This window comes from Falco cherrug, unplaced genomic scaffold (assembly GCF_023634085.1).
Source record: "Falco cherrug isolate bFalChe1 unplaced genomic scaffold, bFalChe1.pri U_21a, whole genome shotgun sequence".
NCBI classification, from domain to species: domain Eukaryota; kingdom Metazoa; phylum Chordata; class Aves; order Falconiformes; family Falconidae; genus Falco; species Falco cherrug.
The window spans coordinates 413825-441797 of record NW_026599289.1 but is presented as its reverse complement, the minus strand read 5'-3'; the positions used below and the strand labels follow the sequence as shown (position 1 = coordinate 441797).

The window sequence follows — 27973 nt, the reverse complement described above, 5'->3', positions numbered from 1 at the left end:
TTGGAATAAAAATTATTGCTAGGTCAAGATAAACTAGTAAGTACCTATTGTTCTAACGGTGTGCCTTAAATATTAACCAATCAGTGTTTCTTACGCTTAAGATTTAACCAATCAGTGTGTAATATGTAGAAGGTAGAAACATATATAATTGTAAGAAAATCACTAATAAAGGGACAACTTGCTTGCATCAAGCTGCGTCCCGTCTCTTCATTCGCTGCACTTCTCCAGGGGAGCTTTTACTTTTCCAAGGTGACTTCTTGGGTCTGTGTAATATTGCAAATGTGCCGTGTCAATTTTGCTCACCACAGAAATCAGGGAGCAGAACTTTTGTGCTGTGCCTCACATGTCTGCCAGGGCAGGTTGAGAAGCAGCAGGGGAATTCCTTTCTGGCACCTTCTCCAGGGGAATTTCCCATTTCCCAAGAGACTGCTGGTGCCGGCTGCAAGGGCGCTCCCAGATAAAGGGTGGTCTTGTGTGATGTTGGGGTTGGAATTGGTGATGTCTCCTTTCCTTAGTCTCGTTAAGGCTTTGCAGTGACAATTTGGTGCTTCGCTCCTATTGCTCTTTTGTCATATCGCTCACAATAGCTACTGCTGTTTCCTTTTATCATATTGCATGCTATTTTCCTGTATTATAATACAAGAAACTACCTTGGATATGTTTCAATGATTGATATATTTGATCGATTTGATGTGGAGTTCATCTTTGCTGGGTATCCAGTCAGTCAGCAAGACATAATTTGGTGTAGTGGGCAGCATATGAAGCAAAAATGTCTTTATTTAGGAAAAAAAAGGTTCCTCGACTTGCTGTTGTCAGGTGGGAACCATTGCCTTATGGTGTTTGGGCCAGAGTGGTCTGGTGGTGCTGGGCAGTTGGGCCATGCCAGGGACAGAGGGACGGGAGTAGGGGAGGGGGCGGGGGAAGGGGTTTAGGGACGGACGGGTGGGAATTGATGAAGGATTTTAGGGATGGACCGGGGTGGGCGGGGGTGTTTGTGGGTATGGGGGTGGTGGTGGTAGGGGTGTGTGTGTGCCCCACCCCGCAGCTCCCCTCGGCTGCTTCCTCCTCACCAGCACCTGCTCAGCACCCCAGAGGGGCTTCCCGGAGAGTTCCCGGAGAGCCGGGGAAGGGGCTGTCCTGCACCGCCCTCCAGACGGGGGCCACGCAGGCAGACCCCCGAGCCCCGCCGAGGGAGGGCAGCGCCGCTGGCCGCCCCCCTCCCGCCGCGTCTCCTCACCTTTGCCCCGCGCCTCGCGCAGCCAGCGACCCCGACCGCCGCTCCCACGCGCGCACAGCTGGCGGGAAGAGGCGGGCCCCTCGGCCTCGTGCCCAGCACAGGCTTCGCTGCAGGCCTACGAGAGGTAAAGCCGGTCCCGGGGCACCATCTTGGTGAAGAGGAGAGAAGTGCGTGACCTGCCAACACAGGTGTGGCCCCGCCCCCATGTGCCCTTTGGTCGGTTGCTATGGGAACGAGTCGGGCTCTTCCCCTAGCAACCGGCTGACAAAGGGCACACAGGGGAGGGACCACCCGTATGTTGGGAGGTCACACACATCTCTCTTCTTGACCACGATGACGGCAGGCCCCTCGGCCTCGTGCCCAGCATAGGCTTAGCTGCGGGCCTACTAGAGGTAAGGCCGGTCCCGGGGCACGCGGTGGCACTGGCCGCGCGGGGCGGGCGGTGGGGGTTGGGGGTATAGCCTCAGCTATAGCGGGAGGAGGGTGCGGGCCCGTCTCTGCGGCCGGGCGGGTTGCGCTGCCTCCAACAAGACAGCGGCAGCAGAGAGACGGGCTCCGCAAGCGGGATGTCCAGCGAGCACCCGACTGCACTCTGTGGTCTCGGCCTTTCCCATTGGCGTGGTGTGGCCCACGTGCCGCCAGCGCAACCCTCCGCAGCGAGCGGGGGTGCGGGGGCTGCGCGGAGGGGCTCGGCCCACCGGCCTCCTGCACCCGCCCAACCTGCCGGCCTCCCCAGCCGCTCCCCCACGCAGTGGCCGCCCCGCACTGCGCCGGCAACGGGGAGCGCTCCGGCGGCACCCAGGGCACGGACAAAATCCCTGAGTCACGTCGCGCTCCCCCTGTCTGTGGCGGCTGCCCCGCGGGTTGGTGGGAGGGCCGGGGCCACCCCCGAGGGGACAGGGCTGCGGGGGGCGGTCGCCCAGTCGCCTCCCCGCCGCTCTCCGGTAACAATGGTAACTTTTTCTTTGGTAGGATAAGGGCAGTTGCTCTCGGTCAGGTAGCTAGTCTTTTTTTCCCAATGCACATTAAGCTGCTTCTGAAGAGGGTACGGCCTATTGGAAGAGAGATCTGTAACCCTGGATTTTACAGCTGTTATCAGAGTGCAGAGCCATCCCAGATAAGCCCCCCTGTGCGGTTCACACCTTGTCAAAGAAAATCAAGATGTGCTATTGGTTACAGTATTTCCGCTGATACTGCCTTTCCCAAAACATACTCTTCCCTTTGCATATAGAAGCATGTTAAGCTGATACAAGTGCACTTAGGATTGTGCTGCTGCGGGGATCCAGGTCATTCACCCAGGCCGCTACCAGTCAGGTGGTTAGAGCAGTCAGCAGCTGCACTGAGACCAGTCTAACATGTTCAAACTGAATGCGAGCGTATGGCTGAAAAAGTTCATTCGCCGTGGCTGTGAGGGTATCTGACAATTTGATCTGTGGGTTTCTGCAAAATACCCACTTCATGTGAAAGCATTGTTTCTCTTAAAAAAAAAAAAAGAAAAGTACTAAACTATGGTTCACATTTGTTTTGTGTTCAAGAATGCTACAGAAGAAAATCCTCAGGCCTATACTGTGCAGAGCTTATCAAATGAACCTTACAGCAGGAGAGCAAGAGCCTGGCAGGTGTCCTCGTGGCTGTTTTGAAGCTGACAAGCAGTAAAGGCAGGATCTGGAAACTGCCTTTGCACTTCCCTTGCGGCCAGAAAGAGAGAAGTTGCAGATCCGTTGGTCCCATCCTTAGCAGGAGTGGGCACCCAGGCACGGCCTGAGCAGACACTATAACAAGAAATACAAGCCTTTTAGCCCCTGTGGATCAAGCACAAGAGCAGCCTTCTTTCTGCAGCATTACCCTTAGGGAAATGCTGTGACATCCTTGACAAAGACATGCACTGCTGCAGAAAGTCCGGGGCTTTTCTGAAGTGGGCTGGGAAAGGCATGTTCACCCAGCATGTAAGGAGTCTCACTTGTCCAAGAGCATGTCACTGAGAGGCCCAGAGCCTGTAAAACTTTTGCAACACGGGTCTGTGCAAGAAGTAGGGAGGTGTTCTTTGTATTAAAATATGAAAACAGATAAAGTAGAGACAGGAAAGTAAAACCCAGCTGCAGGATTAGGCCTCTCTTCCTAATGTTCCTAACCTTGAGAGAAGAAACTGTTAGGCTGCATGATGTACTGTAGTGGGCTTTGCAGGTAGTTTTTTTGTTTGGGTGATTGTTTTTCTGGGGGGGGTGGGGTGGGGTGGGGGGGAGTTCTAGAAGCAGTTCCAGCAGAGTCTGCTACCAGGAGGCTGTGGTATTTACTGTGGGCTGTGAGACTGTACGTGGAGCGGAAGGGAAGGTCACGCTCGGTAGAGCCTGTTGTGGGAGGGATTGCAGAGGAGCTGGAGACACCAGGAGCTGCTCTCTGGGCCCCAGGTGCTCATGCTCGGTTGGTAATCAAGGCGTAAGTTTTTCAGGAAGAGGCAGCATCCTGGGCTCTTTTTTGTTTTCTCTCCAGGGTTCCACAAGGGTCTTGCACTGCCTATGTGTACCTTGGGAGACTGGTTTTAAAACTGCACGCCATTAATACTTGATAGATTAATGAGAGTATGCTTTAACAGCTTGGGGTGTCCCCCTTTCCAAGAGGCTTCTTAGGTTGCACATCCTCTGCCTTCTTAACGAGGAGCTCTGGTTTTGATGCCCGCTGTGCTATGAGGAAAAATCCCCCCTGAGTTTCTGTGTGGTTCAGCAAGAGAACAGGGCAGCAGACTGGCCCTGTAGGCGCTTCTCAAGAGGCCGGCTGGAAAAGTGCTCAGTAAACACGTCTTTTGCCTTCCTGGAGTGACTTGTGTGCATCTTGAATGGTGCTGGTAATAGCGTTGCCTCCTCTGTCTCTTCCAGTGGCATACCCAGATTGTGTGTGTGCGTGGGAGGTCGACGATGAGCTCGGTGGCACTTTTGACCCAGGAGAGCTTTGCCGAACACCGCAGTGGCTTGACGCAGCAGCAGGTGAAAGGTGAGAAGACACAGCTGAGTTCCTGTGATGTGCCTCTAAATAGAGACTGCGCAGGCAAGGTTCCTTGCTGTTAGCCAAGCTCGCTCCATGCCTCCGGCTCCCCCTAAGTGTCCAGGCACGGCGTTCGCCATTCCTAGGCTGGCGGCCTGCCAGACTCTGGCTTTCCACCCACAGGAGCACATCGGTGGTGCTGCACAGTGCAGGGCCAGGCGGAGGCAAGCCTCAGATCTTCACAGAGCTCTGGCTAGCAACGCTGTCAGCCGTGGGGCAGGGCATGTGCAAGCATGGGTCATTGGGCTGCAAGAGAGCCTCGTGGGATCAGTGTGCTGGATTGTCACTTCCTCCTTTGCTCAGCCAGGTGTTGGGGAAAGTCATTATAACCGTATTGACTGACTCACTGATGGGTCTCGGCACCCATTCTCCAGCTGCGAGCTGGCCCGCTTGGCACAGCCCAGTGCACAGCTGAGTCGAACATAAGCTACAGGCTTTCCCTGGACTCTGCCCCAACTAGAGTGCTTCTGCTTCTCTCTGCCTTCTTCCTGGGCATGTGTCTGTCTTGTCCCCTTCTGACCTACAGCCTTGCTGTGTCCCTTTGATTTCCTTCTGCTTGGCCTGTTGTCCCCCGATGAAGCTCCTCTCAACAAAGTTGGCCATAATGTGCTTGTTTGCTGCCACCATTCACTTGCACGGTTGCTTCCTGCATCCATGGCGGCACCTACTGCAGTCTGTGCTGTGCTGAGCTCAGCTGTGCTCCCGACTCGGCTGCTCTCCACAAGCATAACTGTAGCAGGATGAATAGTAGTGCACAAGTCCTTTGTTGTCTCTCTTTGATGATGCCTCAATAGAGTTGCACTGCCTATGAATGGGGGCGTTTCTGTGGGGAGAGCATCTCATTTGCCTTGTTTGCTTCACCGCAGTAACAGCTTTAAACTCTGAAGAAGAGAAGGATCCTCCCACCTACGAGGAAGCCTTCCCTGCGCTCCCTGAGAAAGCACCATGTTTGGAAGCTGCCCGGGAACCTGCTGGGCCCTGGAGCAAAATCCGGCCAATAAAGGCTTCTGTCATCACTCAGGTTGGTGGGAGTGGGTGTCTTATCTCCCTCCTTTTCATCCCTCCAAAAAGTAGGTGAAGTGAAGCTTTCCCTGGAGTATGAAATCCCTTAGTGTGTCAGAGTAACTGCCTCTTTGCTGTCCTTTGCCCTGGCGCACAAGGAAGACTGAAGCTGAATGCTAGGACTGCTCTGGAGGGGGAGGGATGTGTTGAAAAACTGCCCAGACAAAGCTCTGCATCCCTGTTGCACAGATAGCTGGAACAGGCCTGAAGGGAGGATTGCAGAGGGAGGCACTGACAATCCAAAGCACACTGACACCTTGCTGTGCCCTGCTTGTGTCTGTCCCGTGGCTGAGCAGGTGTTCCATGTGCCACTGGAGGAGAGGAAATACAAGGGCATGAATCAGTTTGGAGAAGGCGAGCAGGCCAAGATCTGCCTTGACATCATGCGGAAGACGGGAGCTCACCTGGAGCTGTCTCTCGCAAAGGACCAGGGCCTTTCGATCGTGGTCTCTGGCAAGGCGGAAGCAGTCACGAAGGCTCGGAAGCAGATTGTCGCTCGACTGCAGACTCGGGTGAGGGCATCTAACTGTTTCTGCCTTCGTCTTTGCTCTTCCCCAAGACTCGCAAATGCTTTGAGACCCTTGGGCCCGTGTGCTTGTAAGCCAAAGAGGTATGACTAATTCAGCTTTGCTGTACGTTTTCAAAGCACCCAACTGGCAATTTGGAATGGGAATGAGGCTTAAAATAGGGTTCCAAGGTAATTACAGGCCGTGGTGTTGCATGAAGCGTGGAGCCTGCGATCTCTGGAACATTTGAGTTGCAACCAGTGACTTTGTGCTGAGGTGCTGGTGCTGGAGGGGGTGCAGGAGCCTCACACACAAAGCTAGTAGTGTGTGAGAACGGGACTGTGCTTTTCCTGAAGTCCTTCAGAGGAGAACGTGGAAGGCTGGGAGAAAGAAAAGTAGAGGAAAGGAAGTCCTGCCAAAAGCCAAAAGCTTCGGGTCAGGGTTCTGCATTGTGTAACTCAAGGCACACTGGTAAGGAGCCACAACCCTGTTGTTTCGGTTGCTTCAGTCCTCTAGGTTTTGATCTCTTACCTTAAGGTTCTTGAGCTCATAGTCAAGGTGGTAGCTCTTGTTAGGATGTATCGCAGCCAGGTGTTGCAGTGTGTTTTAAAGTATAATGCCAAAGGTAGGTAATGCAATGTTAATACCATGTCTGCTTAGCGCTGTTCAGCCCCTGTGTCATACCCTGCCAGAGGAAAGAGAAAGGAACGAAACCCTACATCCACAATGTGCATCTGAAAAAACAGTTCAGGTCGTGCCGCCACAGACCCGTGAGCCACTGTTCTCAAATATAGCTCCTTCTGCCCTGGCCCCAGGTCTGGAAGGTGTGTCTGTATTCCAGCTTCTCTTGGGCTTGGCTAGCTTCAGGACAGGAACACAGAGCTGAAAAGTCACACCGAGTGATCTTTTCTTCATCCTTTATTTTTCCATTATAGCTTGAATGTTCATTGTCTGATTGCTGTTAGTGGTTGCCTAATCACAGGGATCAGGAGCACGATAGCAGTCATCAGCTACCAGACCTGTAAAAACTCAGTGAGAAGGGAAGAAGTCAGGAAGCCCTTGTATAGAGCAGCCCTTTAATGGTAGATTGAGAAGGACCCCTTTTGCATGCGGGGCCTTCTAGAAGCAGTCCCAGGAGCAGCATGTGCTACACTTGAAGACGCCTTAGCACTTAAGTAGCGGTAAGCATCTGCTAGCTGCCTGCCTCCTGCAGTAGGTTTCTGGTGTTGAATTTCTCTTTCCTAGGAGTCATACTGTACGTCTTGCTCTCTGTAGCCTTGGCAGCAGATGCCAGAGTTCAGATAAACTCCAGCTGTGCGCTGCCATCTCAGTTGTTGCCTGGTGTCTTACACTGGAGGAGAGGCACCTCCTCGTCTGTGTCGGAAGGCCTTTGCTAATTCAGAGTACTGCTCCTGTGCAAACAGAAGGGTTTTGAGGGAAAGGTGGGCTTTATACTCCTGGCATAGAGGCACTGTAGATCAGCTGGTACAGTGTCAGCCCTCAGACAGAATGTGCTGGGAAGGCGTTGTGTTTGCTCTGAGGAGCAGTACCGCTGAGCAGCGTCTACCTTGCTTTCCCTGGCTCTGTTCCTGTGGATCTGCCAGTGCAGGCAAGGCTTTTCACAGATGCTTGGTTCTTCTGCCGCAGGCTTCAGCGACAGTTGCCATCCCCAAGGAGCACCACCGTTTTGTCATTGGAAAGAAGGGTGAGAGGCTGCAGGACCTGAAGCTCAAAACTGCAACCAAAATGCAGATCCCCCGCCCAGATGACCCCAGCAACCAGATCAAGATCAGCGGCACTAAAGAAGGGATTGAGAAGGCCCGGCACGAGATCCTGCTTATCTCCGCTGAGCAGGTACCTCAGTACTGTGATCTCTCTCATGGCATTAGCTGGTCAGCCTTTTTGCTTCCCCACGGTATAGTCGGAGTTTGTAGCCACCGTGGCTACAGTCAGTGGCTAACGTTAGCCTGAACGGAGACGTATACTGTGCCACTCGCCGGCTGTATGAGCACCGCTGCCAGGTCCTGAAACTTCTTGTGCTGCGTTTTGTCCATCTCTGAAGCCCAAACAAGCATTTGATAGTTGAAGTGAAGCGTCTTAGGTGCCAGCTGGGATAAGGCAGGAGATCACAGGGGTGAATATCGTAAACAAGGAGCAGCAGCAGCAACCGTATTTGTAGATTGAAAGAGGTGGAGATCTACAAGCCCGCAAACTGAGAAGGTTGCTTGGGCCAGAGTGTCAGGCAGGACACCCCTGGGAACTTAGCTGTGCCTGGCAGAGACTGTAATATAGAGGGCAGTTCCCACCAAGGTCTGTTGTGGGCTCTTCCAGGATAAGCGTGCCGTGGAGCGGCTGGACGTGGAGAAAGTGTACCACCCTTTCATTGCTGGCCCTTACAACAAGCTGGTGAGGGAGCTCATGCAGGACACAGGGACGCGCATCAACATTCCTCCACCCAGTGTCAACAAGACCGAGATAGTCTTCACCGGAGAAAAGGAGCAACTAGCCCAGGCTGTGGCTCGCGTTAAGAAGATCTATGAGGAGAAGGTACGGATGGTCCATAAAGCTTCCCACCTTCCCCTGGCACCCGCTCCTAGGCACTCTTCCCTTCTTGTTCTACTTTTGTGCATCCCTCGGTTGCCTCTGGCTCAGCAGCCCTTGCAGTACATGACCCCGAATCCTACCGTTTCCTCACTCGGCAGAGTGGGAGCTGGGCTGATACTATCCGGGAGGTGACAGATTTCTGGCTTTTCTGTATCGTGGGAATTAGCAGGCCACCAAGAGCTCCCCTGGCTCTTGTTCACACCGGGGCTACTAAGGAAGGAAAGAAGTGTGAAGTCTACAGTGGTGGCCAGCTGACAGTATCAAAGCTGCTACATAAGCAGAAGTTGCTGAAGAGCGAATGTCACTCCAGTTTATTTCCCACAGCCAACGCTGCTGTGAATATCCTTGTTGTGGGTTGCTGGGCTGTTTCTCCTCGTGGTTAGGTCTGTATTTGTACCGGTCTGGATTTCAACAATCGGCTTATAGCCTGCACAGTGTTGCATCACGGCACTGCCTGGGAGACGGCTGGGAGTTGAACCCTGTTGTCCAACGGGGGGACGGGGACGACGACAACGACATGCCTCTGTGTGTGTGTGTGTGTGGTCTCTTGCATGCCGTGTCCCAGGGAGCTTGACCCAGCATGCTAGTTTTGTACTTCCCCTGTGAATTTTTGAGCACAAGGCTTTCTGTAGGCAGGGGTCCAAGGGGTGCTAGGGTACTGCCGAGCCACTGTGCTCAGCTTGGCTTTGCTCTTTGCTGGGTGCAGAGTTTGACTGCATCTTGTGCCTCTTCCTGTCGCTCTTGTCCTTCCCCGCCCCCTTGTGATTGATGCCTCAGTGTCTCTGCCCCTACAGAAAAAGAAGACTACTACTATTGCAGTGGAGGTGAAGAAGTCCCAGCACAAGTATGTCATCGGCCCCAAGGGGAATTCCCTGCAGGAGATCTTGGAGAAGACTGGAGTCTCTGTCGAGATCCCACCCACTGACAGTAGCTCGGAGACGCTGATACTGCGAGGCGAGCCTGAGAAACTTGGGCAAGCATTGACTGAAGTCTATGCAAAGGTACTGACAAGATGGGCTAGGCCTCCTTTGAAGGTCCCGCGAAGATACATTTGTGAGCACTGACAGGTGTAGCGGGGGTGGTCTCTCTTGGGCCATTAGAGGTGCAGCTTAGAAGTCAATACCGGAGGTGCAGCATGGGAATTGGAACTGAATTGTTGTGAAGGCCTCTCCCAGTTTGTCCATCAAACAGCTTCTCTGTTTTTCTGTCTCTCAGGCCAACAGTTTTACCGTCTCCTCGGTCTCTGCCCCCTCTTGGCTTCATCGTTTCATTATTGGAAAGAAAGGACAGAACCTGGCCAAAATAACTCAGCAGATGCCAAAGGTATGGATGAGCTGGTTAGCTTAGCACCCCCGGCGTAGAAAAAGGTTTAGTCCAGATCACTCGTCACGGAAGAGAGAGGTGTCTTCTAGCGTGGGTAAACCCAGGGGGAAATGACACAGATCTTTGCTGTTCAAGGGAACCCTCTCTTTTACTGCTGCAAACACTGCTCCTCCTATGTTATTGTCATGGGTTGAGCCCTTCCAAGGAAGCTTTATGTGGTGCTGTTTTGAGAACTGATGTAGTAGGATACCTGGAAATGGCGAGTGCAGCGAGGCTTCTCCCTGGTGAGTTAGGCGGTATCTAGATAAAGGCTAGATGGGTAAACTTCTCCAAAGCCCTTGCAGAAACTGGGACAGCACCAGAGCCTTGGGCTCTAGGCACTGCCATATGGCCGAAATCGTTAAGTTACTGACTTGTAAAATTGTGGGGATTTTGTTTGGGCTTTTTGGGAAGGAGCGCATCTCTTAGTGGCAGGGATGGATGGTGTAGGCCTGACCAAGAGCATTGGCCTGGCTTGGATCTTGGCAAATTCTTAAGAGATCCATTGTCTTTCACCTCAAGGTTCACATCAAATTCACTGGAGGAGAGGATAACATCACTTTGGAAGGACCTACAGAAGATGTGCATGTGGCTCAGGAACAGATTGAAGCCATGGTCAAGGAGCTGGTGAGCTGGAGTTACTAGTTCCGGTAAGAAACTGGGGGAAGAAGGGGCAACAGAGCAGAGGGCCCCTGCTTAGGGCCAGAAAAAATTAGAACTTGGTTTTTGGCAATTGTTCATTGAAACACGTACTTTGTGTGCTAACGCAAACTGTCAGCATTCCTAGAGTTGTATGTAACATGCTGCCTGTGTGGCTGAGGGCTGCCCAGCAAGTGTGATGTGTGTGAGAGACACAGTTTAACTGTGAAGTGAGTGGGGAGTCCCGATCTGCGTTTCCGTGTTCCCTGCGAGGGGGCCGGCCAGAGACGGACGAAGCGATTGAAAAGTCAACGTATGAAGTGGTGGAATGCACTATTAGATACTAGAATGGGGAACTGTGGACCAAACACTAGAACGAATATCATTTGGGAAAAGCACAAACGCGAGGCCCCAGGTCAGTAAAGGGGAGTCAGAGGTCTTGGGAATACAGCCTATTAAACCCTGTTCCACAGGCAGTAACGTAACATTTGAGAACTGAACGGCAAGTCAGGAAGATCCTTTCTTGCTGTGGCAGGCTGCTTGTGTAAGGCTTTTATTGTCTGCCGAGGCTGCTGGAGTAAATGAAGAGAACCAGTCCTTTGGGCGGGAGCGCTGATTCAAGGCACTTTGTAAAGCGTTCCCCAAAGCAAGGGCAACCAAGTCACGCCTCGTCCTGGCTTTGTGGCTTTAGCAGTGCTTCCTGGCTCTTATTGTTGCAGGTGCTGTTTTCCTGCCTGAAGCCCTGGGGCTCCTGGGTAGCCACCACCCCCCCAGCCTGCAGCTGATGTCCTCAATAAAATGATCTTTCCTCTCTTCTGACTACGTCTGCCATGTGATAATTGGGGACTGGGCAGATACTGTTTGGTGGTGCGTCCTAGGGGAGGACTTTGGGATCATCCCTTGGCCCAGACTCCTTGCCAGTGGGCATCACGGCTGAGCTTTAGGACTCACAGCACAGTCACACAGGGAGGTGGGGGCCGGATGGCACCTCTGGAGGTGTCACTGTCCCCTCAGCTCCTGCTCGGATTCTGGCTAAGACACAGCCTGTGCTCAGGCTCGATGGATGCTCCACTGGGGAGCAGCGCCATTAGCTCAGAGCCGGGACAACACGCAGGCAGACACGGTGCCGCCGCTGACCATCACCTGCAGCTTGCTGTCCCCTGCGGCCGTCATCCCTGCACACTGACTGCCGGGCAGTTTCTTCAGACGCCCACGCTCAGGGCAACGGTATAAAGCAAACTGCCATGCTGGCCACTACAAATACGTCGGCTCGCCCAAAAAGCTTTTCCAGCAGCTCCAACAGCAGCCGGACTGCTGAGGCTTTTTTGCGTCCCAGTGTGATACGGGAGACGCCCGCACCCTGATGGAGGACGAAGGATGAGCACTCTCACCATCAACCAGCTAACTGTTGCTCATAGGCTGCTGTGGTTCAAGCGGGGCCGCCAGCTGTGCAACACACAGCTGCTCCCTCCCTCCCTCCCTCCCTCCCCAGGGGGATGGCAGGGGGAACTGGGAGGCTCAAAGGGAGAAAACTCGTAGGCTGAGACCAAGGCTTTGATGTGTGCAGGGGAACGTGCTGGTGCAGTTTGTGATTGAAAACTGCGGGGACATCTTTGGGGAGGAGGTGGCCGGCCTCTCCCCTCCATCAGCCGAGGAGGTGCCAGCACCTGTGGACAGGTGCACAGGTATGAGGAGGGGCTGAGGGTTTTCAAAATCTGGGGCTTCTGGTCCAATTCCTTATTGTGCTGCTGGTGGATTTTGGTTTAGGTGTTGTCCACTTCCACGAGGTCACTTTGCTGCACGTGCTTTTGTGTTCCACGGGTGCGTTTGGAAGATCAAAGGAGCCGTGCAGGTGAAGCAAACGCAGAGCCCCAGGCAAAAGACTTCTTGCACACAGCACCCTCTCTGTTCATCCTCTACAAAGAAGCAGGGGCAGGTATGGTGGTGAAATCAGAAATAGTAGAGGGATGTCAGGCCAACAAACACTGACACGTTTCTCATGTATGACAGTAGTTTCTGATAGGTCCAAGCAGCTGCTGTGCCTCCTCCTGTCATTAGATCCCTTGTCTGTTTGACTTTTCCCACCCTGTAATGATAGAGAAGAAAAAACAGAAAGGTTGTTTCTCAGATGCATTGGGAATGTGCTTAATCAATCTAAATACTTACAAGAAGTCAAATACAAAATCGCAGATTTAAAAATAAAAGGCTCACGCCCCAGAATGGGATAATGCTGCCCAAGGGATAACGGCAGAACCGTGTCCCAGGAAGGCAGAAGAAAGCCCAGCAGAACGAAGCTGGCAAGGGTCTGTCCTACCCTCCAAGACCCCTCCAGTTTGTGGTGCCCCAGCCCGCGAGAAGGGGCAGCCCATCATCCCAATTCATCAGAGCTCCTGAAGCCTATCTTACGACGGTGCAAAATGTGGATAATGCAAAGCAACCAAAGGGATCTTATTTGAGGAGCTAAGGTAGCAATTTGGAAAACGGTAGCTTACTGCTCCAGGTGTCTTGCCACCTGTCAACTTCAACCTTTCCGGTTCAGGCGCTTGTACCTTTGCTTCCAACCACCCCCGAGAGCACAGCAGACTCCTCGGTAGACCCGGAACAGCTGATGAGCCTTTCAGAGGAAAGAAGGTAAAATGAGCTCCCTTTGTTTAAAATGAGAACTGATTCCAGTTGATCGTGGTTTTACCTCTCTAATAACACTGTGGAATATCAAGGTTTGCAGGGTCTTTCGTTTCAGGAAAATGAAAAGCAAAGAAACAGAAAGGGAAAACAGGTCTCTGGAGAAGAGGCTGAAAGCACACCAGAAGAGAAAAGGAGAGAAGAAAAGCTTTTCGAGATCAACCGCTGAAAAAATTCAGGAAGGTCAAGAAGCCCTTCCTGACCTTCCTGAAGAAGGTGTGTACCAGACACTGCTGTCCATCTTTCAAAACTCTCAGCACTGCACTAAGGGCATGAACTATTTTTAGCGTGCACAAAGATGGCCCCAGATAGGAAGCAGACACCTGCCTTTTGGAAAAAAATGCGTGTCAGCAGGAAACTGCCATTCCCAACGTTGCAGGTTTGGTTTTGCACTTATGGAAGTACTGTTTGCTCAAGGGTAAGCAGACACCTCGCCACAAGAGCCTCAATCCTTAGCTATTTACCTAGCTACCGAAATAAAGAGGCAAAGTAAGTCCCGCTGTTTTGTCCATGTTAGCAATCCTCACGCTGCCCTGTATCATCTGAATCCCAAATATGCAGCAACGTTGTTCCAGGTCACTACATACGCTTTAGATGCTGGCACTTTTTAAAAAGGCCGCGGCTCACCTGAGGTAATTTGGGGGCGGGTCGTGGTGTTTGTGGTGGTGGTGTGTGTATTGGGATGGACACTTTTTAGTTTCTTACTTCTTCTTCCCTTACCAGTAAACAGAGGTCTATTTCTCAAGATCTTGAGAAATGTCCTGAAAATAAGTTTTCATGACTTTTTTGTATATAGATGAATACTCTTTTAACGTACACTATTTCACTGGTGCTAGAAGTACTATATTCCACTTCACATGGCTTGTTTCAGTGACAGCCTTGTACCGTAAATTCATATCGTGTACCCCCTTTTTCCTGGGATCCACAAGTTGCGATGCCTGCAGTTTGTAGTCCCTGCATGCACAGGCTATCTGCCCTGGCTGAAACCTGACAGGATAACAAACGGTGATTGCTTCAGGCAGCTTCCCTATGCAGATGTCCCAGGAACCCCTTTGGAAGAGTAACCCAGAGAGGGTGCTTCAGGGAAGCCGCAGGCATGTCCAAAGCGCAGAACTAATGAGCAGGACATGCACGGGAGAGTCTGTGTTTAGTAGCCACCTTATAGCTTGAAGTGAGCGATTCTTATTTGCTTTCCAAATCCATTTTCCTCCTGCCTAACCCAATTGGAAGAGTGAGTTCCACCGCATTTTTTTGTGATGTACTGAATGTATTCTTTTTAAAATCAGGTGCCACCTTCTTGGCTTTGCTTCACGCTTTGTGCTGTCCCCTTTTTCTATGTACAAGAAACTGCACTGAAGACAGAGCGTTGATGGTTCTATTCAGCTGCAGGGGAACTGCCATGGAGGCTGTAAGAGAGGGGCAGGGCCGGGCGCAGGCCGGGGGGTTTATCCGTTCTGAGCCCCTCGACCCCTGCTGTGCATATCTGACAGCCCTGCCTCGCTCACAGCCGCTGTCCCAGAGGGAACAAAGCCCAGGAGAGAAAGTTCTCTGTCGGCTCAGGGGAAGCACACATGCATGGGTGCAGCACGCTCGTGTTGCAGCCAAAGTGATAAACCAGCCTTGCTTAGCGCAGCTCTCCGTGCAAAAACCTCCGTGGCTGCAAGGATCTCAAGCCTCGACTCTGAGCGCTCGATGGAGCTCCCTCCCAGCCAGCCGAGATTCCCGACCGTCCTGACGTGGCGCTTTCCCTCCCAGCAGCGCCCATGCCCATTGAGTGCCTTTCGCTTGCAGCCGGCTGTAATGCCGGCATCACCCCTGCACTCCAGTTTTTGGCCTCTCTGAGTGTTGCTCACTAGAATAGCCCCGAGGGTGACACCCCCCCCCCCCTGCCCCGTGCCGGCTGCCCCCATTGTGTCCATAGGGATAGCGGTTTGCCTGCGGGCATGGTGGGATGGTGTTTCTTCCAGGAACCACATGGATGGCAGGGTGAGCCCTGGGGGGGCTTGCGCCGCCCGGGCTCAAAGCTGGGGAGGCGGATTCCCCGCTCGCAGGGACTGGGGGCGAGGGGAAGTGTTTTAGGGACGGACTGTGGGGGCCGGAGGGAGGGATTTGAGGGACGGACGCCGAGGAAGGCCTCCTGCCTGCAGAGATGGCTCTGGCCCAGGGCAGGGCCCTTCTCTGGATGCCACGGGGTCGATTGCAAAGGACCAGGCTGCCCCATGCAGGGAGCAGGTGCGTGCCGGGGCTGCCAGGGGGCCCTGCCTGGCTGTTCCCAGCCCAGCCCCGGCTGGGGCCAGCCCTGCGCTGCAGCCCTGGGGCCGAGGCGCAAGGAGCCGGGCATTGCTGAGGGTGCTGCACCCTGCCGGGCCCCGCCGCCAGCTGCCGGCTGCCCTGGGCTGCCCCTCGCTCTCCCCAGCTCTGCCTGCTGCCAGCGCCGGGGGCACCGCCACGGGGCTTGCCCCCTGCCCACAGCTGCCCTGACCCACGTCTGCAGCTGTACGTGGTGCCCACATCGCACAGCTGGGGCGGGGGTGGCAGGTCTCTCTGGTGGCAGCCTGGGACTGGGGGCAAAGCCAAGCCCATCCCTCGCTTGTGATCTTTGTCCCCAGGGAGAGCCAGTGCAGACGTGTGCTGCGCTGGAGAGTGTCGCGCAGGGAGGTGACGGCCGACTGCAGAGCAGCACTGAGACCTGCGTGACAGCAACGGCAGCCAGTGGCCGCAGAGCAGCCCAGGGGAGCTGGTTCCCTCGACGGGCCCCAAAGCAGCCTTCCTCAGCCCCTGCTTTTGGTGACGTGTGGAGCAGCGCAGGGATGTCTCTCAGGCTTCCAGGCCTGAGGAGGCTTTCCTCCTCAGGGGCACTGTCAGAAATCCCGCTCCCAGGATTAAAGCACCCCTCCCACCATGGATCCGAGGCTGTGTATCCAGCCCCCTGGAGCTGGGTACAGGTGCCCTGAGGGGTCTCTCTGGGAGGATGGGGCCACCTGCCTGGTGGCTCTGACACAGAAATGATGAGCTCAAGCCCTGTGACTGTGGCCGGCCGGTTCAAAGCCTCCGAGTGCCTCAGTCTTTCTGCCCAGGAGCGTTTATCCCAGGCACTGTTTCAGGGTGTGAAGATGGGTGCCGGTGATGTTCTGGTGCCTCCACATGGCTCCCACTTCAAGGTTACGATGCCTGAGGTCAGCGTCCACCTGAAGGCCCTGACAGAGATCTCCAGGGACTTTGTGTTCCATTTTGTGTTGCCTTAGGGCTACAGCGTGCTGGGGTTTGGGGGCGACAAGGTTATGGTATGCCAGAGGTTAAGCGAGTGAAGCGTTAAAGCGTGTTATTTTTATGGACAGAATCTGGGTTTGTTGGCTCTGTATTCCTGGGGTTATGGTAGTGTGATCTTATTATGTGTTCTTTGTGTGGTTTTGGTTTGGTTTTTTTATGTGGAGAGTGCCTTTTTTCATGTTTTTGGCCTTTGCAGGGTTTGGGTGGGGGCCTTTGGTTTGTATACAATGTTTCTTCTGGTTGTTTTTCTGCTGTCTGGTGGATGGCGGTGTTTTTTCTGTCTTGTCGACCAGTAATGATGGTTTCTATATCTCCTGCAGGTCAGGCAGTGTTACTTCTGATGTGGTCTGACTCATTTCTGGTGAGTTGGTAGGTAGGTATGGAGGACTTGTGGTCCCTCCATGGAGAATGACTGCTAGAGGACTAAGAGGCAGATCAGTGGAGGGGTGAGAGGACTGCTGGCCCACAAGTAGTGACTGTCAGAGGACTAAGTGTACTTGAATTTATGCGGGCTTCCAAATTCATGGTTGTTTATCCTGCCTTGAGGAATAGCCATGGGAAGTCACCAGCCACGCAGAAGAAGAAGAGGATTCCCAAGCCTGTGTGGCTTTCTGGTTTTGCTTTTGAGTAAGAAAGTCTTGTCTCTCCGTGAGTACAACTAAACCGGTCAATTTTGTTCACCACAGAAATCAGGGAGCAGAGCCTCACATGGCTCCCAGGGCATGGTGAGAAGCAGCAAGAGAATTCCTGCCTGGCACCTTCTCCAGGGGAGCAGTGCTGCACTTTCACCGGGTGAGCTCTGGTTCTGCATGAGTGCATAAGTTTTTGGTCAATTTCCTCACCACAGGAAGCAGGGAGAAGGACTTTTGTGCTTCTCCCCACATGGTTGCAAGGGCAGGGAGAGAAACAGCAAGAGAATTCCTTCCTGGCACCTTCTCCAGGGAGCACTGCTGCACTTTGTCAAGGTGAGTTTTTTGGGGCTGTGCATGACTGCCAATGAAAAGAGGCCAATTTTGCTCACCACAGAAAGCAGGGAGCAGAACTTGTGCTCTGTGCCTGACAGGGCTACCAGGGCAGGGCGAAAAGCAGCAAGAGAATTCCTTTCTGGAACCTTCTCCAGGGGAGCAGCGCTGCACGTTCCCAAGGTGGCTTCTTTTGGAATGTGAATGATTCCAGGTATGAGAGGTCAATTTTCTTTTTCTCCGAGCAGAAAGCAGGGAGCAGAACTTTTGTGCTGTTCCTTACATGGCTGCAAGGGGAGGGTGAGAAACAGCAAGAGAACTCCTTCCTTGCACCTTCTCTGTAGGACAAGGCCTCAAGGACAAGAGTCCAAGTACTGATAGCCTGATGAACAGAGACTTGTTAGAACTTGTAGGGCACAAGCCCTGGGAGCAAAGGAACAAGCTAACTGCAGACCCCTGAGCCGTCACAGTTGAGGAGGCAACCAGACGGACAGAGAAACAAAGTAGCCAGATAAGGGAACAGATGGCGCCGATATGTAATTAAGAAAGCCGCGTAGAAAGAAACTCCCTAACCTTGGAATAAAAATTATTGCTAGGTCAAGATAAACTAGTAAGTACCTATTGTTCTAACGGTGTGCCTTAAATATTAACCAATCAGTGTTTCTTACGCTTAAGATTTAACCAATCAGTGTGTAATATGTAGAAGGTAGAAACATATATAATTGTAAGAAAATCACTAATAAAGGGACAACTTGCTTGCATCAAGCTGCGTCCCGTCTCTTCATTCGCTGCACTTCTCCAGGGGAGCTTTTACTTTTCCAAGGTGACTTCTTGGGTCTGTGTAATATTGCAAATGTGCCGTGTCAATTTTGCTCACCACAGAAATCAGGGAGCAGAACTTTTGTGCTGTGCCTCACATGTCTGCCAGGGCAGGTTGAGAAGCAGCAGGGGAATTCCTTTCTGGCACCTTCTCCAGGGGAATTTCCCATTTCCCAAGAGACTGCTGGTGCCGGCTGCAAGGGCGCTCCCAGATAAAGGGTGGTCTTGTGTGATGTTGGGGTTGGAATTGGTGATGTCTCCTTTCCTTAGTCTCGTTAAGGCTTTGCAGTGACAATTTGGTGCTTCGCTCCTATTGCTCTTTTGTCATATCGCTCACAATAGCTACTGCTGTTTCCTTTTATCATATTGCATGCTATTTTCCTGTATTATAATACAAGAAACTACCTTGGATATGTTTCAATGATTGATATATTTGATCGATTTGATGTGGAGTTCATCTTTGCTGGGTATCCAGTCAGTCAGCAAGACATAATTTGGTGTAGTGGGCAGCATATGAAGCAAAAATGTCTTTATTTAGGAAAAAAAAGGTTCCTCGACTTGCTGTTGTCAGGTGGGAACCATTGCCTTATGGTGTTTGGGCCAGAGTGGTCTGGTGGTGCTGGGCAGTTGGGCCATGCCAGGGACAGAGGGACGGGAGTAGGGGAGGGGGCGGGGGAAGGGGTTTAGGGACGGACGGGTGGGAATTGATGAAGGATTTTAGGGATGGACCGGGGTGGGCGGGGGTGTTTGTGGGTATGGGGGTGGTGGTGGTAGGGGTGTGTGTGTGCCCCACCCCGCAGCTCCCCTCGGCTGCTTCCTCCTCACCAGCACCTGCTCAGCACCCCAGAGGGGCTTCCCGGAGAGTTCCCGGAGAGCCGGGGAAGGGGCTGTCCTGCACCGCCCCTCCAGACGGGGGCCACGCAGGCAGACCCCCGAGCCCCGCTGAGGGAGGGCAGCGCCGCTGGCCGCCCCCCTCCCGCCGCGTCTCCTCACCTTTGCCCCGCGCCTCGCGCAGCCAGCGACCCCGACCGCCGCTCCCACGCGCGCACAGCTGGCGGGAAGAGGCGGGCCCCTCGGCCTCGTGCCCAGCACAGGCTTCGCTGCAGGCCTACGAGAGGTAAAGCCGGTCCCGGGGCACCATCTTGGTGAAGAGGAGAGAAGTGCGTGACCTGCCAACACAGGTGTGGCCCCGCCCCCATGTGCCCTTTGGTCGGTTGCTATGGGAACGAGTCGGGCTCTTCCCCTAGCAACCGGCTGACAAAGGGCACACAGGGGAGGGACCACCCGTATGTTGGGAGGTCACACACATCTCTCTTCTTGACCACGATGACGGCAGGCCCCTCGGCCTCGTGCCCAGCATAGGCTTAGCTGCGGGCCTACTAGAGGTAAGGCCGGTCCCGGGGCACGCGGTGGCACTGGCCGCGCGGGGCGGGCGGTGGGGGTTGGGGGTATAGCCTCAGCTATAGCGGGAGGAGGGTGCGGGCCCGTCTCTGCGGCCGGGCGGGTTGCGCTGCCTCCAACAAGACAGCGGCAGCAGAGAGACGGGCTCCGCAAGCGGGATGTCCAGCGAGCACCCGACTGCACTCTGTGGTCTCGGCCTTTCCCATTGGCGTGGTGTGGCCCACGTGCCGCCAGCGCAACCCTCCGCAGCGAGCGGGGGTGCGGGGGCTGCGCGGAGGGGCTCGGCCCACCGGCCTCCTGCACCCGCCCAACCTGCCGGCCTCCCCAGCCGCTCCCCCACGCAGTGGCCGCCCCGCACTGCGCCGGCAACGGGGAGCGCTCCGGCGGCACCCAGGGCACGGACAAAATCCCTGAGTCACGTCGCGCTCCCCCTGTCTGTGGCGGCTGCCCCGCGGGTTGGTGGGAGGGCCGGGGCCACCCCCGAGGGGACAGGGCTGCGGGGGGCGGTCGCCCAGTCGCCTCCCCGCCGCTCTCCGGTAACAATGGTAACTTTTTCTTTGGTAGGATAAGGGCAGTTGCTCTCGGTCAGGTAGCTAGTCTTTTTTTCCCAATGCACATTAAGCTGCTTCTGAAGAGGGTACGGCCTATTGGAAGAGAGATCTGTAACCCTGGATTTTACAGCTGTTATCAGAGTGCAGAGCCATCCCAGATAAGCCCCCCTGTGCGGTTCACACCTTGTCAAAGAAAATCAAGATGTGCTATTGGTTACAGTATTTCCGCTGATACTGCCTTTCCCAAAACATACTCTTCCCTTTGCATATAGAAGCATGTTAAGCTGATACAAGTGCACTTAGGATTGTGCTGCTGCGGGGATCCAGGTCATTCACCCAGGCCGCTACCAGTCAGGTGGTTAGAGCAGTCAGCAGCTGCACTGAGACCAGTCTAACATGTTCAAACTGAATGCGAGCGTATGGCTGAAAAAGTTCATTCGCCGTGGCTGTGAGGGTATCTGACAATTTGATCTGTGGGTTTCTGCAAAATACCCACTTCATGTGAAAGCATTGTTTCTCTTAAAAAAAAAAAAAAAAAAGTACTAAACTATGGTTCACATTTGTTTTGTGTTCAAGAATGCTACAGAAGAAAATCCTCAGGCCTATACTGTGCAGAGCTTATCAAATGAACCTTACAGCAGGAGAGCAAGAGCCTGGCAGGTGTCCTCGTGGCTGTTTTGAAGCTGACAAGCAGTAAAGGCAGGATCTGGAAACTGCCTTTGCACTTCCCTTGCGGCCAGAAAGAGAGAAGTTGCAGATCCGTTGGTCCCATCCTTAGCAGGAGTGGGCACCCAGGCACGGCCTGAGCAGACACTATAACAAGAAATACAAGCCTTTTAGCCCCTGTGGATCAAGCACAAGAGCAGCCTTCTTTCTGCAGCATTACCCTTAGGGAAATGCTGTGACATCCTTGACAAAGACATGCACTGCTGCAGAAAGTCCGGGGCTTTTCTGAAGTGGGCTGGGAAAGGCATGTTCACCCAGCATGTAAGGAGTCTCACTTGTCCAAGAGCATGTCACTGAGAGGCCCAGAGCCTGTAAAACTTTTGCAACACGGGTCTGTGCAAGAAGTAGGGAGGTGTTCTTTGTATTAAAATATGAAAACAGATAAAGTAGAGACAGGAAAGTAAAACCCAGCTGCAGGATTAGGCCTCTCTTCCTAATGTTCCTAACCTTGAGAGAAGAAACTGTTAGGCTGCATGATGTACTGTAGTGGGCTTTGCAGGTAGTTTTTTTGTTTGGGTGATTGTTTTTCTGGGGGGGGTGGGGTGGGGTGGGGGGGAGTTCTAGAAGCAGTTCCAGCAGAGTCTGCTACCAGGAGGCTGTGGTATTTACTGTGGGCTGTGAGACTGTACGTGGAGCGGAAGGGAAGGTCACGCTCGGTAGAGCCTGTTGTGGGAGGGATTGCAGAGGAGCTGGAGACACCAGGAGCTGCTCTCTGGGCCCCAGGTGCTCATGCTCGGTTGGTAATCAAGGCGTAAGTTTTTCAGGAAGAGGCAGCATCCTGGGCTCTTTTTTGTTTTCTCTCCAGGGTTCCACAAGGGTCTTGCACTGCCTATGTGTACCTTGGGAGACTGGTTTTAAAACTGCACGCCATTAATACTTGATAGATTAATGAGAGTATGCTTTAACAGCTTGGGGTGTCCCCCTTTCCAAGAGGCTTCTTAGGTTGCACATCCTCTGCCTTCTTAACGAGGAGCTCTGGTTTTGATGCCCGCTGTGCTATGAGGAAAAATCCCCCCTGAGTTTCTGTGTGGTTCAGCAAGAGAACAGGGCAGCAGACTGGCCCTGTAGGCGCTTCTCAAGAGGCCGGCTGGAAAAGTGCTCAGTAAACACGTCTTTTGCCTTCCTGGAGTGACTTGTGTGCATCTTGAATGGTGCTGGTAATAGCGTTGCCTCCTCTGTCTCTTCCAGTGGCATACCCAGATTGTGTGTGTGCGTGGGAGGTCGACGATGAGCTCGGTGGCACTTTTGACCCAGGAGAGCTTTGCCGAACACCGCAGTGGCTTGACGCAGCAGCAGGTGAAAGGTGAGAAGACACAGCTGAGTTCCTGTGATGTGCCTCTAAATAGAGACTGCGCAGGCAAGGTTCCTTGCTGTTAGCCAAGCTCGCTCCATGCCTCCGGCTCCCCCTAAGTGTCCAGGCACGGCGTTCGCCATTCCTAGGCTGGCGGCCTGCCAGACTCTGGCTTTCCACCCACAGGAGCACATCGGTGGTGCTGCACAGTGCAGGGCCAGGCGGAGGCAAGCCTCAGATCTTCACAGAGCTCTGGCTAGCAACGCTGTCAGCCGTGGGGCAGGGCATGTGCAAGCATGGGTCATTGGGCTGCAAGAGAGCCTCGTGGGATCAGTGTGCTGGATTGTCACTTCCTCCTTTGCTCAGCCAGGTGTTGGGGAAAGTCATTATAACCGTATTGACTGACTCACTGATGGGTCTCGGCACCCATTCTCCAGCTGCGAGCTGGCCCGCTTGGCACAGCCCAGTGCACAGCTGAGTCGAACATAAGCTACAGGCTTTCCCTGGACTCTGCCCCAACTAGAGTGCTTCTGCTTCTCTCTGCCTTCTTCCTGGGCATGTGTCTGTCTTGTCCCCTTCTGACCTACAGCCTTGCTGTGTCCCTTTGATTTCCTTCTGCTTGGCCTGTTGTCCCCCGATCAAGCTCCTCTCAACAAAGTTGGCCATAATGTGCTTGTTTGCTGCCACCATTCACTTGCACGGTTGCTTCCTGCATCCATGGCGGCACCTACTGCAGTCTGTGCTGTGCTGAGCTCAGCTGTGCTCCCGACTCGGCTGCTCTCCACAAGCATAACTGTAGCAGGATGAATAGTAGTGCACAAGTCCTTTGTTGTCCCTCTTTGATGATGCCTCAATAGAGTTGCACTGCCTATGAATGGGGGCGTTTCTGTGGGGAGAGCATCTCATTTGCCTTGTTTGCTTCACCGCAGTAACAGCTTTAAACTCTGAAGAAGAGAAGGATCCTCCCACCTACGAGGAAGCCTTCCCTGCGCTCCCTGAGAAAGCACCATGTTTGGAAGCTGCCCGGGAACCTGCTGGGCCCTGGAGCAAAATCCGGCCAATAAAGGCTTCTGTCATCACTCAGGTTGGTGGGAGTGGGTGTCTTATCTCCCTCCTTTTCATCCCTCCAAAAAGTAGGTGAAGTGAAGCTTTCCCTGGAGTATGAAATCCCTTAGTGTGTCAGAGTAACTGCCTCTTTGCTGTCCTTTGCCCTGGCGCACAAGGAAGACTGAAGCTGAATGCTAGGACTGCTCTGGAGGGGGAGGGATGTGTTGAAAAACTGCCCAGACAAAGCTCTGCATCCCTGTTGCACAGATAGCTGGAACAGGCCTGAAGGGAGGATTGCAGAGGGAGGCACTGACAATCCAAAGCACACTGACACCTTGCTGTGCCCTGCTTGTGTCTGTCCCGTGGCTGAGCAGGTGTTCCATGTGCCACTGGAGGAGAGGAAATACAAGGGCATGAATCAGTTTGGAGAAGGCGAGCAGGCCAAGATCTGCCTTGACATCATGCGGAAGACGGGAGCTCACCTGGAGCTGTCTCTCGCAAAGGACCAGGGCCTTTCGATCGTGGTCTCTGGCAAGGCGGAAGCAGTCACGAAGGCTCGGAAGCAGATTGTCGCTCGACTGCAGACTCGGGTGAGGGCATCTAACTGTTTCTGCCTTCGTCTTTGCTCTTCCCCAAGACTCGCAAATGCTTTGAGACCCTTGGGCCCGTGTGCTTGTAAGCCAAAGAGGTATGACTAATTCAGCTTTGCTGTACGTTTTCAAAGCACCCAACTGGCAATTTGGAATGGGAATGAGGCTTAAAATAGGGTTCCAAGGTAATTACAGGCCGTGGTGTTGCATGAAGCGTGGAGCCTGCGATCTCTGGAACATTTGAGTTGCAACCAGTGACTTTGTGCTGAGGTGCTGGTGCTGGAGGGGGTGCAGGAGCCTCACACACAAAGCTAGTAGTGTGTGAGAACGGGACTGTGCTTTTCCTGAAGTCCTTCAGAGGAGAACGTGGAAGGCTGGGAGAAAGAAAAGTAGAGGAAAGGAAGTCCTGCCAAAAGCCAAAAGCTTCGGGTCAGGGTTCTGCATTGTGTAACTCAAGGCACACTGGTAAGGAGCCACAACCCTGTTGTTTCGGTTGCTTCAGTCCTCTAGGTTTTGATCTCTTACCTTAAGGTTCTTGAGCTCATAGTCAAGGTGGTAGCTCTTGTTAGGATGTATCGCAGCCAGGTGTTGCAGTGTGTTTTAAAGTATAATGCCAAAGGTAGGTAATGCAATGTTAATACCATGTCTGCTTAGCGCTGTTCAGCCCCTGTGTCATACCCTGCCAGAGGAAAGAGAAAGGAACGAAACCCTACATCCACAATGTGCATCTGAAAAAACAGTTCAGGTCGTGCCGCCACAGACCCGTGAGCCACTGTTCTCAAATATAGCTCCTTCTGCCCTGGCCCCAGGTCTGGAAGGTGTGTCTGTATTCCAGCTTCTCTTGGGCTTGGCTAGCTTCAGGACAGGAACACAGAGCTGAAAAGTCACACCGAGTGATCTTTTCTTCATCCTTTATTTTTCCATTATAGCTTGAATGTTCATTGTCTGATTGCTGTTAGTGGTTGCCTAATCACAGGGATCAGGAGCACGATAGCAGTCATCAGCTACCAGACCTGTAAAAACTCAGTGAGAAGGGAAGAAGTCAGGAAGCCCTTGTATAGAGCAGCCCTTTAATGGTAGATTGAGAAGGACCCCTTTTGCATGCGGGGCCTTCTAGAAGCAGTCCCAGGAGCAGCATGTGCTACACTTGAAGACGCCTTAGCACTTAAGTAGCGGTAAGCATCTGCTAGCTGCCTGCCTCCTGCAGTAGGTTTCTGGTGTTGAATTTCTCTTTCCTAGGAGTCATACTGTACGTCTTGCTCTCTGTAGCCTTGGCAGCAGATGCCAGAGTTCAGATAAACTCCAGCTGTGCGCTGCCATCTCAGTTGTTGCCTGGTGTCTTACACTGGAGGAGAGGCACCTCCTCGTCTGTGTCGGAAGGCCTTTGCTAATTCAGAGTACTGCTCCTGTGCAAACAGAAGGGTTTTGAGGGAAAGGTGGGCTTTATACTCCTGGCATAGAGGCACTGTAGATCAGCTGGTACAGTGTCAGCCCTCAGACAGAATGTGCTGGGAAGGCGTTGTGTTTGCTCTGAGGAGCAGTACCGCTGAGCAGCGTCTACCTTGCTTTCCCTGGCTCTGTTCCTGTGGATCTGCCAGTGCAGGCAAGGCTTTTCACAGATGCTTGGTTCTTCTGCCGCAGGCTTCAGCGACAGTTGCCATCCCCAAGGAGCACCACCGTTTTGTCATTGGAAAGAAGGGTGAGAGGCTGCAGGACCTGAAGCTCAAAACTGCAACCAAAATGCAGATCCCCCGCCCAGATGACCCCAGCAACCAGATCAAGATCAGCGGCACTAAAGAAGGGATTGAGAAGGCCCGGCACGAGATCCTGCTTATCTCCGCTGAGCAGGTACCTCAGTACTGTGATCTCTCTCATGGCATTAGCTGGTCAGCCTTTTTGCTTCCCCACGGTATAGTCGGAGTTTGTAGCCACCGTGGCTACAGTCAGTGGCTAACGTTAGCCTGAACGGAGACGTATACTGTGCCACTCGCCGGCTGTATGAGCACCGCTGCCAGGTCCTGAAACTTCTTGTGCTGCGTTTTGTCCATCTCTGAAGCCCAAACAAGCATTTGATAGTTGAAGTGAAGCGTCTTAGGTGCCAGCTGGGATAAGGCAGGAGATCACAGGGGTGAATATCGTAAACAAGGAGCAGCAGCAGCAACCGTATTTGTAGATTGAAAGAGGTGGAGATCTACAAGCCCGCAAACTGAGAAGGTTGCTTGGGCCAGAGTGTCAGGCAGGACACCCCTGGGAACTTAGCTGTGCCTGGCAGAGACTGTAATATAGAGGGCAGTTCCCACCAAGGTCTGTTGTGGGCTCTTCCAGGATAAGCGTGCCGTGGAGCGGCTGGACGTGGAGAAAGTGTACCACCCTTTCATTGCTGGCCCTTACAACAAGCTGGTGAGGGAGCTCATGCAGGACACAGGGACGCGCATCAACATTCCTCCACCCAGTGTCAACAAGACCGAGATAGTCTTCACCGGAGAAAAGGAGCAACTAGCCCAGGCTGTGGCTCGCGTTAAGAAGATCTATGAGGAGAAGGTACGGATGGTCCATAAAGCTTCCCACCTTCCCCTGGCACCCGCTCCTAGGCACTCTTCCCTTCTTGTTCTACTTTTGTGCATCCCTCGGTTGCCTCTGGCTCAGCAGCCCTTGCAGTACATGACCCCGAATCCTACCGTTTCCTCACTCGGCAGAGTGGGAGCTGGGCTGATACTATCCGGGAGGTGACAGATTTCTGGCTTTTCTGTATCGTGGGAATTAGCAGGCCACCAAGAGCTCCCCTGGCTCTTGTTCACACCGGGGCTACTAAGGAAGGAAAGAAGTGTGAAGTCTACAGTGGTGGCCAGCTGACAGTATCAAAGCTGCTACATAAGCAGAAGTTGCTGAAGAGCGAATGTCACTCCAGTTTATTTCCCACAGCCAACGCTGCTGTGAATATCCTTGTTGTGGGTTGCTGGGCTGTTTCTCCTCGTGGTTAGGTCTGTATTTGTACCGGTCTGGATTTCAACAATCGGCTTATAGCCTGCACAGTGTTGCATCACGGCACTGCCTGGGAGACGGCTGGGAGTTGAACCCTGTTGTCCAACGGGGGGACGGGGACGACGACAACGACATGCCTCTGTGTGTGTGTGTGTGTGGTCTCTTGCATGCCGTGTCCCAGGGAGCTTGACCCAGCATGCTAGTTTTGTACTTCCCCTGTGAATTTTTGAGCACAAGGCTTTCTGTAGGCAGGGGTCCAAGGGGTGCTAGGGTACTGCCGAGCCACTGTGCTCAGCTTGGCTTTGCTCTTTGCTGGGTGCAGAGTTTGACTGCATCTTGTGCCTCTTCCTGTCGCTCTTGTCCTTCCCCGCCCCCTTGTGATTGATGCCTCAGTGTCTCTGCCCCTACAGAAAAAGAAGACTACTACTATTGCAGTGGAGGTGAAGAAGTCCCAGCACAAGTATGTCATCGGCCCCAAGGGGAATTCCCTGCAGGAGATCTTGGAGAAGACTGGAGTCTCTGTCGAGATCCCACCCACTGACAGTAGCTCGGAGACGCTGATACTGCGAGGCGAGCCTGAGAAACTTGGGCAAGCATTGACTGAAGTCTATGCAAAGGTACTGACAAGATGGGCTAGGCCTCCTTTGAAGGTCCCGCGAAGATACATTTGTGAGCACTGACAGGTGTAGCGGGGGTGGTCTCTCTTGGGCCATTAGAGGTGCAGCTTAGAAGTCAATACCGGAGGTGCAGCATGGGAATTGGAACTGAATTGTTGTGAAGGCCTCTCCCAGTTTGTCCATCAAACAGCTTCTCTGTTTTTCTGTCTCTCAGGCCAACAGTTTTACCGTCTCCTCGGTCTCTGCCCCCTCTTGGCTTCATCGTTTCATTATTGGAAAGAAAGGACAGAACCTGGCCAAAATAACTCAGCAGATGCCAAAGGTATGGATGAGCTGGTTAGCTTAGCACCCCCGGCGTAGAAAAAGGTTTAGTCCAGATCACTCGTCACGGAAGAGAGAGGTGTCTTCTAGCGTGGGTAAACCCAGGGGGAAATGACACAGATCTTTGCTGTTCAAGGGAACCCTCTCTTTTACTGCTGCAAACACTGCTCCTCCTATGTTATTGTCATGGGTTGAGCCCTTCCAAGGAAGCTTTATGTGGTGCTGTTTTGAGAACTGATGTAGTAGGATACCTGGAAATGGCGAG

At 53.3% G+C, this 27973-nt stretch overlaps 2 protein-coding genes across 2 annotated transcripts; both read left to right on the top strand.

Moving 5' to 3' along the window:
- The first annotated feature begins 4090 nt into the window (after nt 1–4090).
- On the top strand, nt 4091–9810 carry LOC129734970 (vigilin-like). The gene is made up of 7 exons (XM_055700380.1): nt 4091–4225; nt 5143–5297; nt 5635–5850; nt 7492–7698; nt 8176–8391; nt 9243–9449; nt 9664–9810. The coding sequence occupies exons 1-7, from the start codon at nt 4150–4152 to the stop codon at nt 9793–9795; spliced, it is 1209 nt and encodes a 402-aa protein (XP_055556355.1). The 5' UTR covers nt 4091–4149; the 3' UTR covers nt 9796–9810.
- Nucleotides 9811–22028: 12218 nt separating this feature from the next.
- Nucleotides 22029–27748, top strand: LOC129734969 (vigilin-like). The gene is made up of 7 exons (XM_055700379.1): nt 22029–22163; nt 23081–23235; nt 23573–23788; nt 25430–25636; nt 26114–26329; nt 27181–27387; nt 27602–27748. Exons 1-7 carry the CDS (start codon nt 22088–22090, stop codon nt 27731–27733), a joined length of 1209 nt encoding a protein of 402 aa, XP_055556354.1. The 5' UTR covers nt 22029–22087; the 3' UTR covers nt 27734–27748.
- The last annotated feature ends 225 nt before the right edge of the window (nt 27749–27973 follow it).

What these genes read in the sequence shown, in the direction of transcription:
- LOC129734970 (XM_055700380.1), top strand. Translation starts at nt 4,150, where the DNA reads ATGAGCTCGGTGGCACTTTTGACCCAGGAGAGCTTTGCCGAACACCGC. An exon ending in AGAAGATCTATGAGGAGAAG is followed by an intron (nt 8,392 to 9,242) that starts GTACGGATGGTC and finishes CTGCCCCTACAG; the next exon opens with AAAAAGAAGACTACTACTAT. An exon ending in TGACTGAAGTCTATGCAAAG is followed by an intron (nt 9,450 to 9,663) that starts GTACTGACAAGA and finishes TCTGTCTCTCAG; the next exon opens with GCCAACAGTTTTACCGTCTC.
- LOC129734969 (XM_055700379.1), top strand. Translation starts at nt 22,088, where the DNA reads ATGAGCTCGGTGGCACTTTTGACCCAGGAGAGCTTTGCCGAACACCGC. An exon ending in GACGCAGCAGCAGGTGAAAG is followed by an intron (nt 22,164 to 23,080) that starts GTGAGAAGACAC and finishes GCTTCACCGCAG; the next exon opens with TAACAGCTTTAAACTCTGAA. An exon ending in TCGCTCGACTGCAGACTCGG is followed by an intron (nt 23,789 to 25,429) that starts GTGAGGGCATCT and finishes CTTCTGCCGCAG; the next exon opens with GCTTCAGCGACAGTTGCCAT.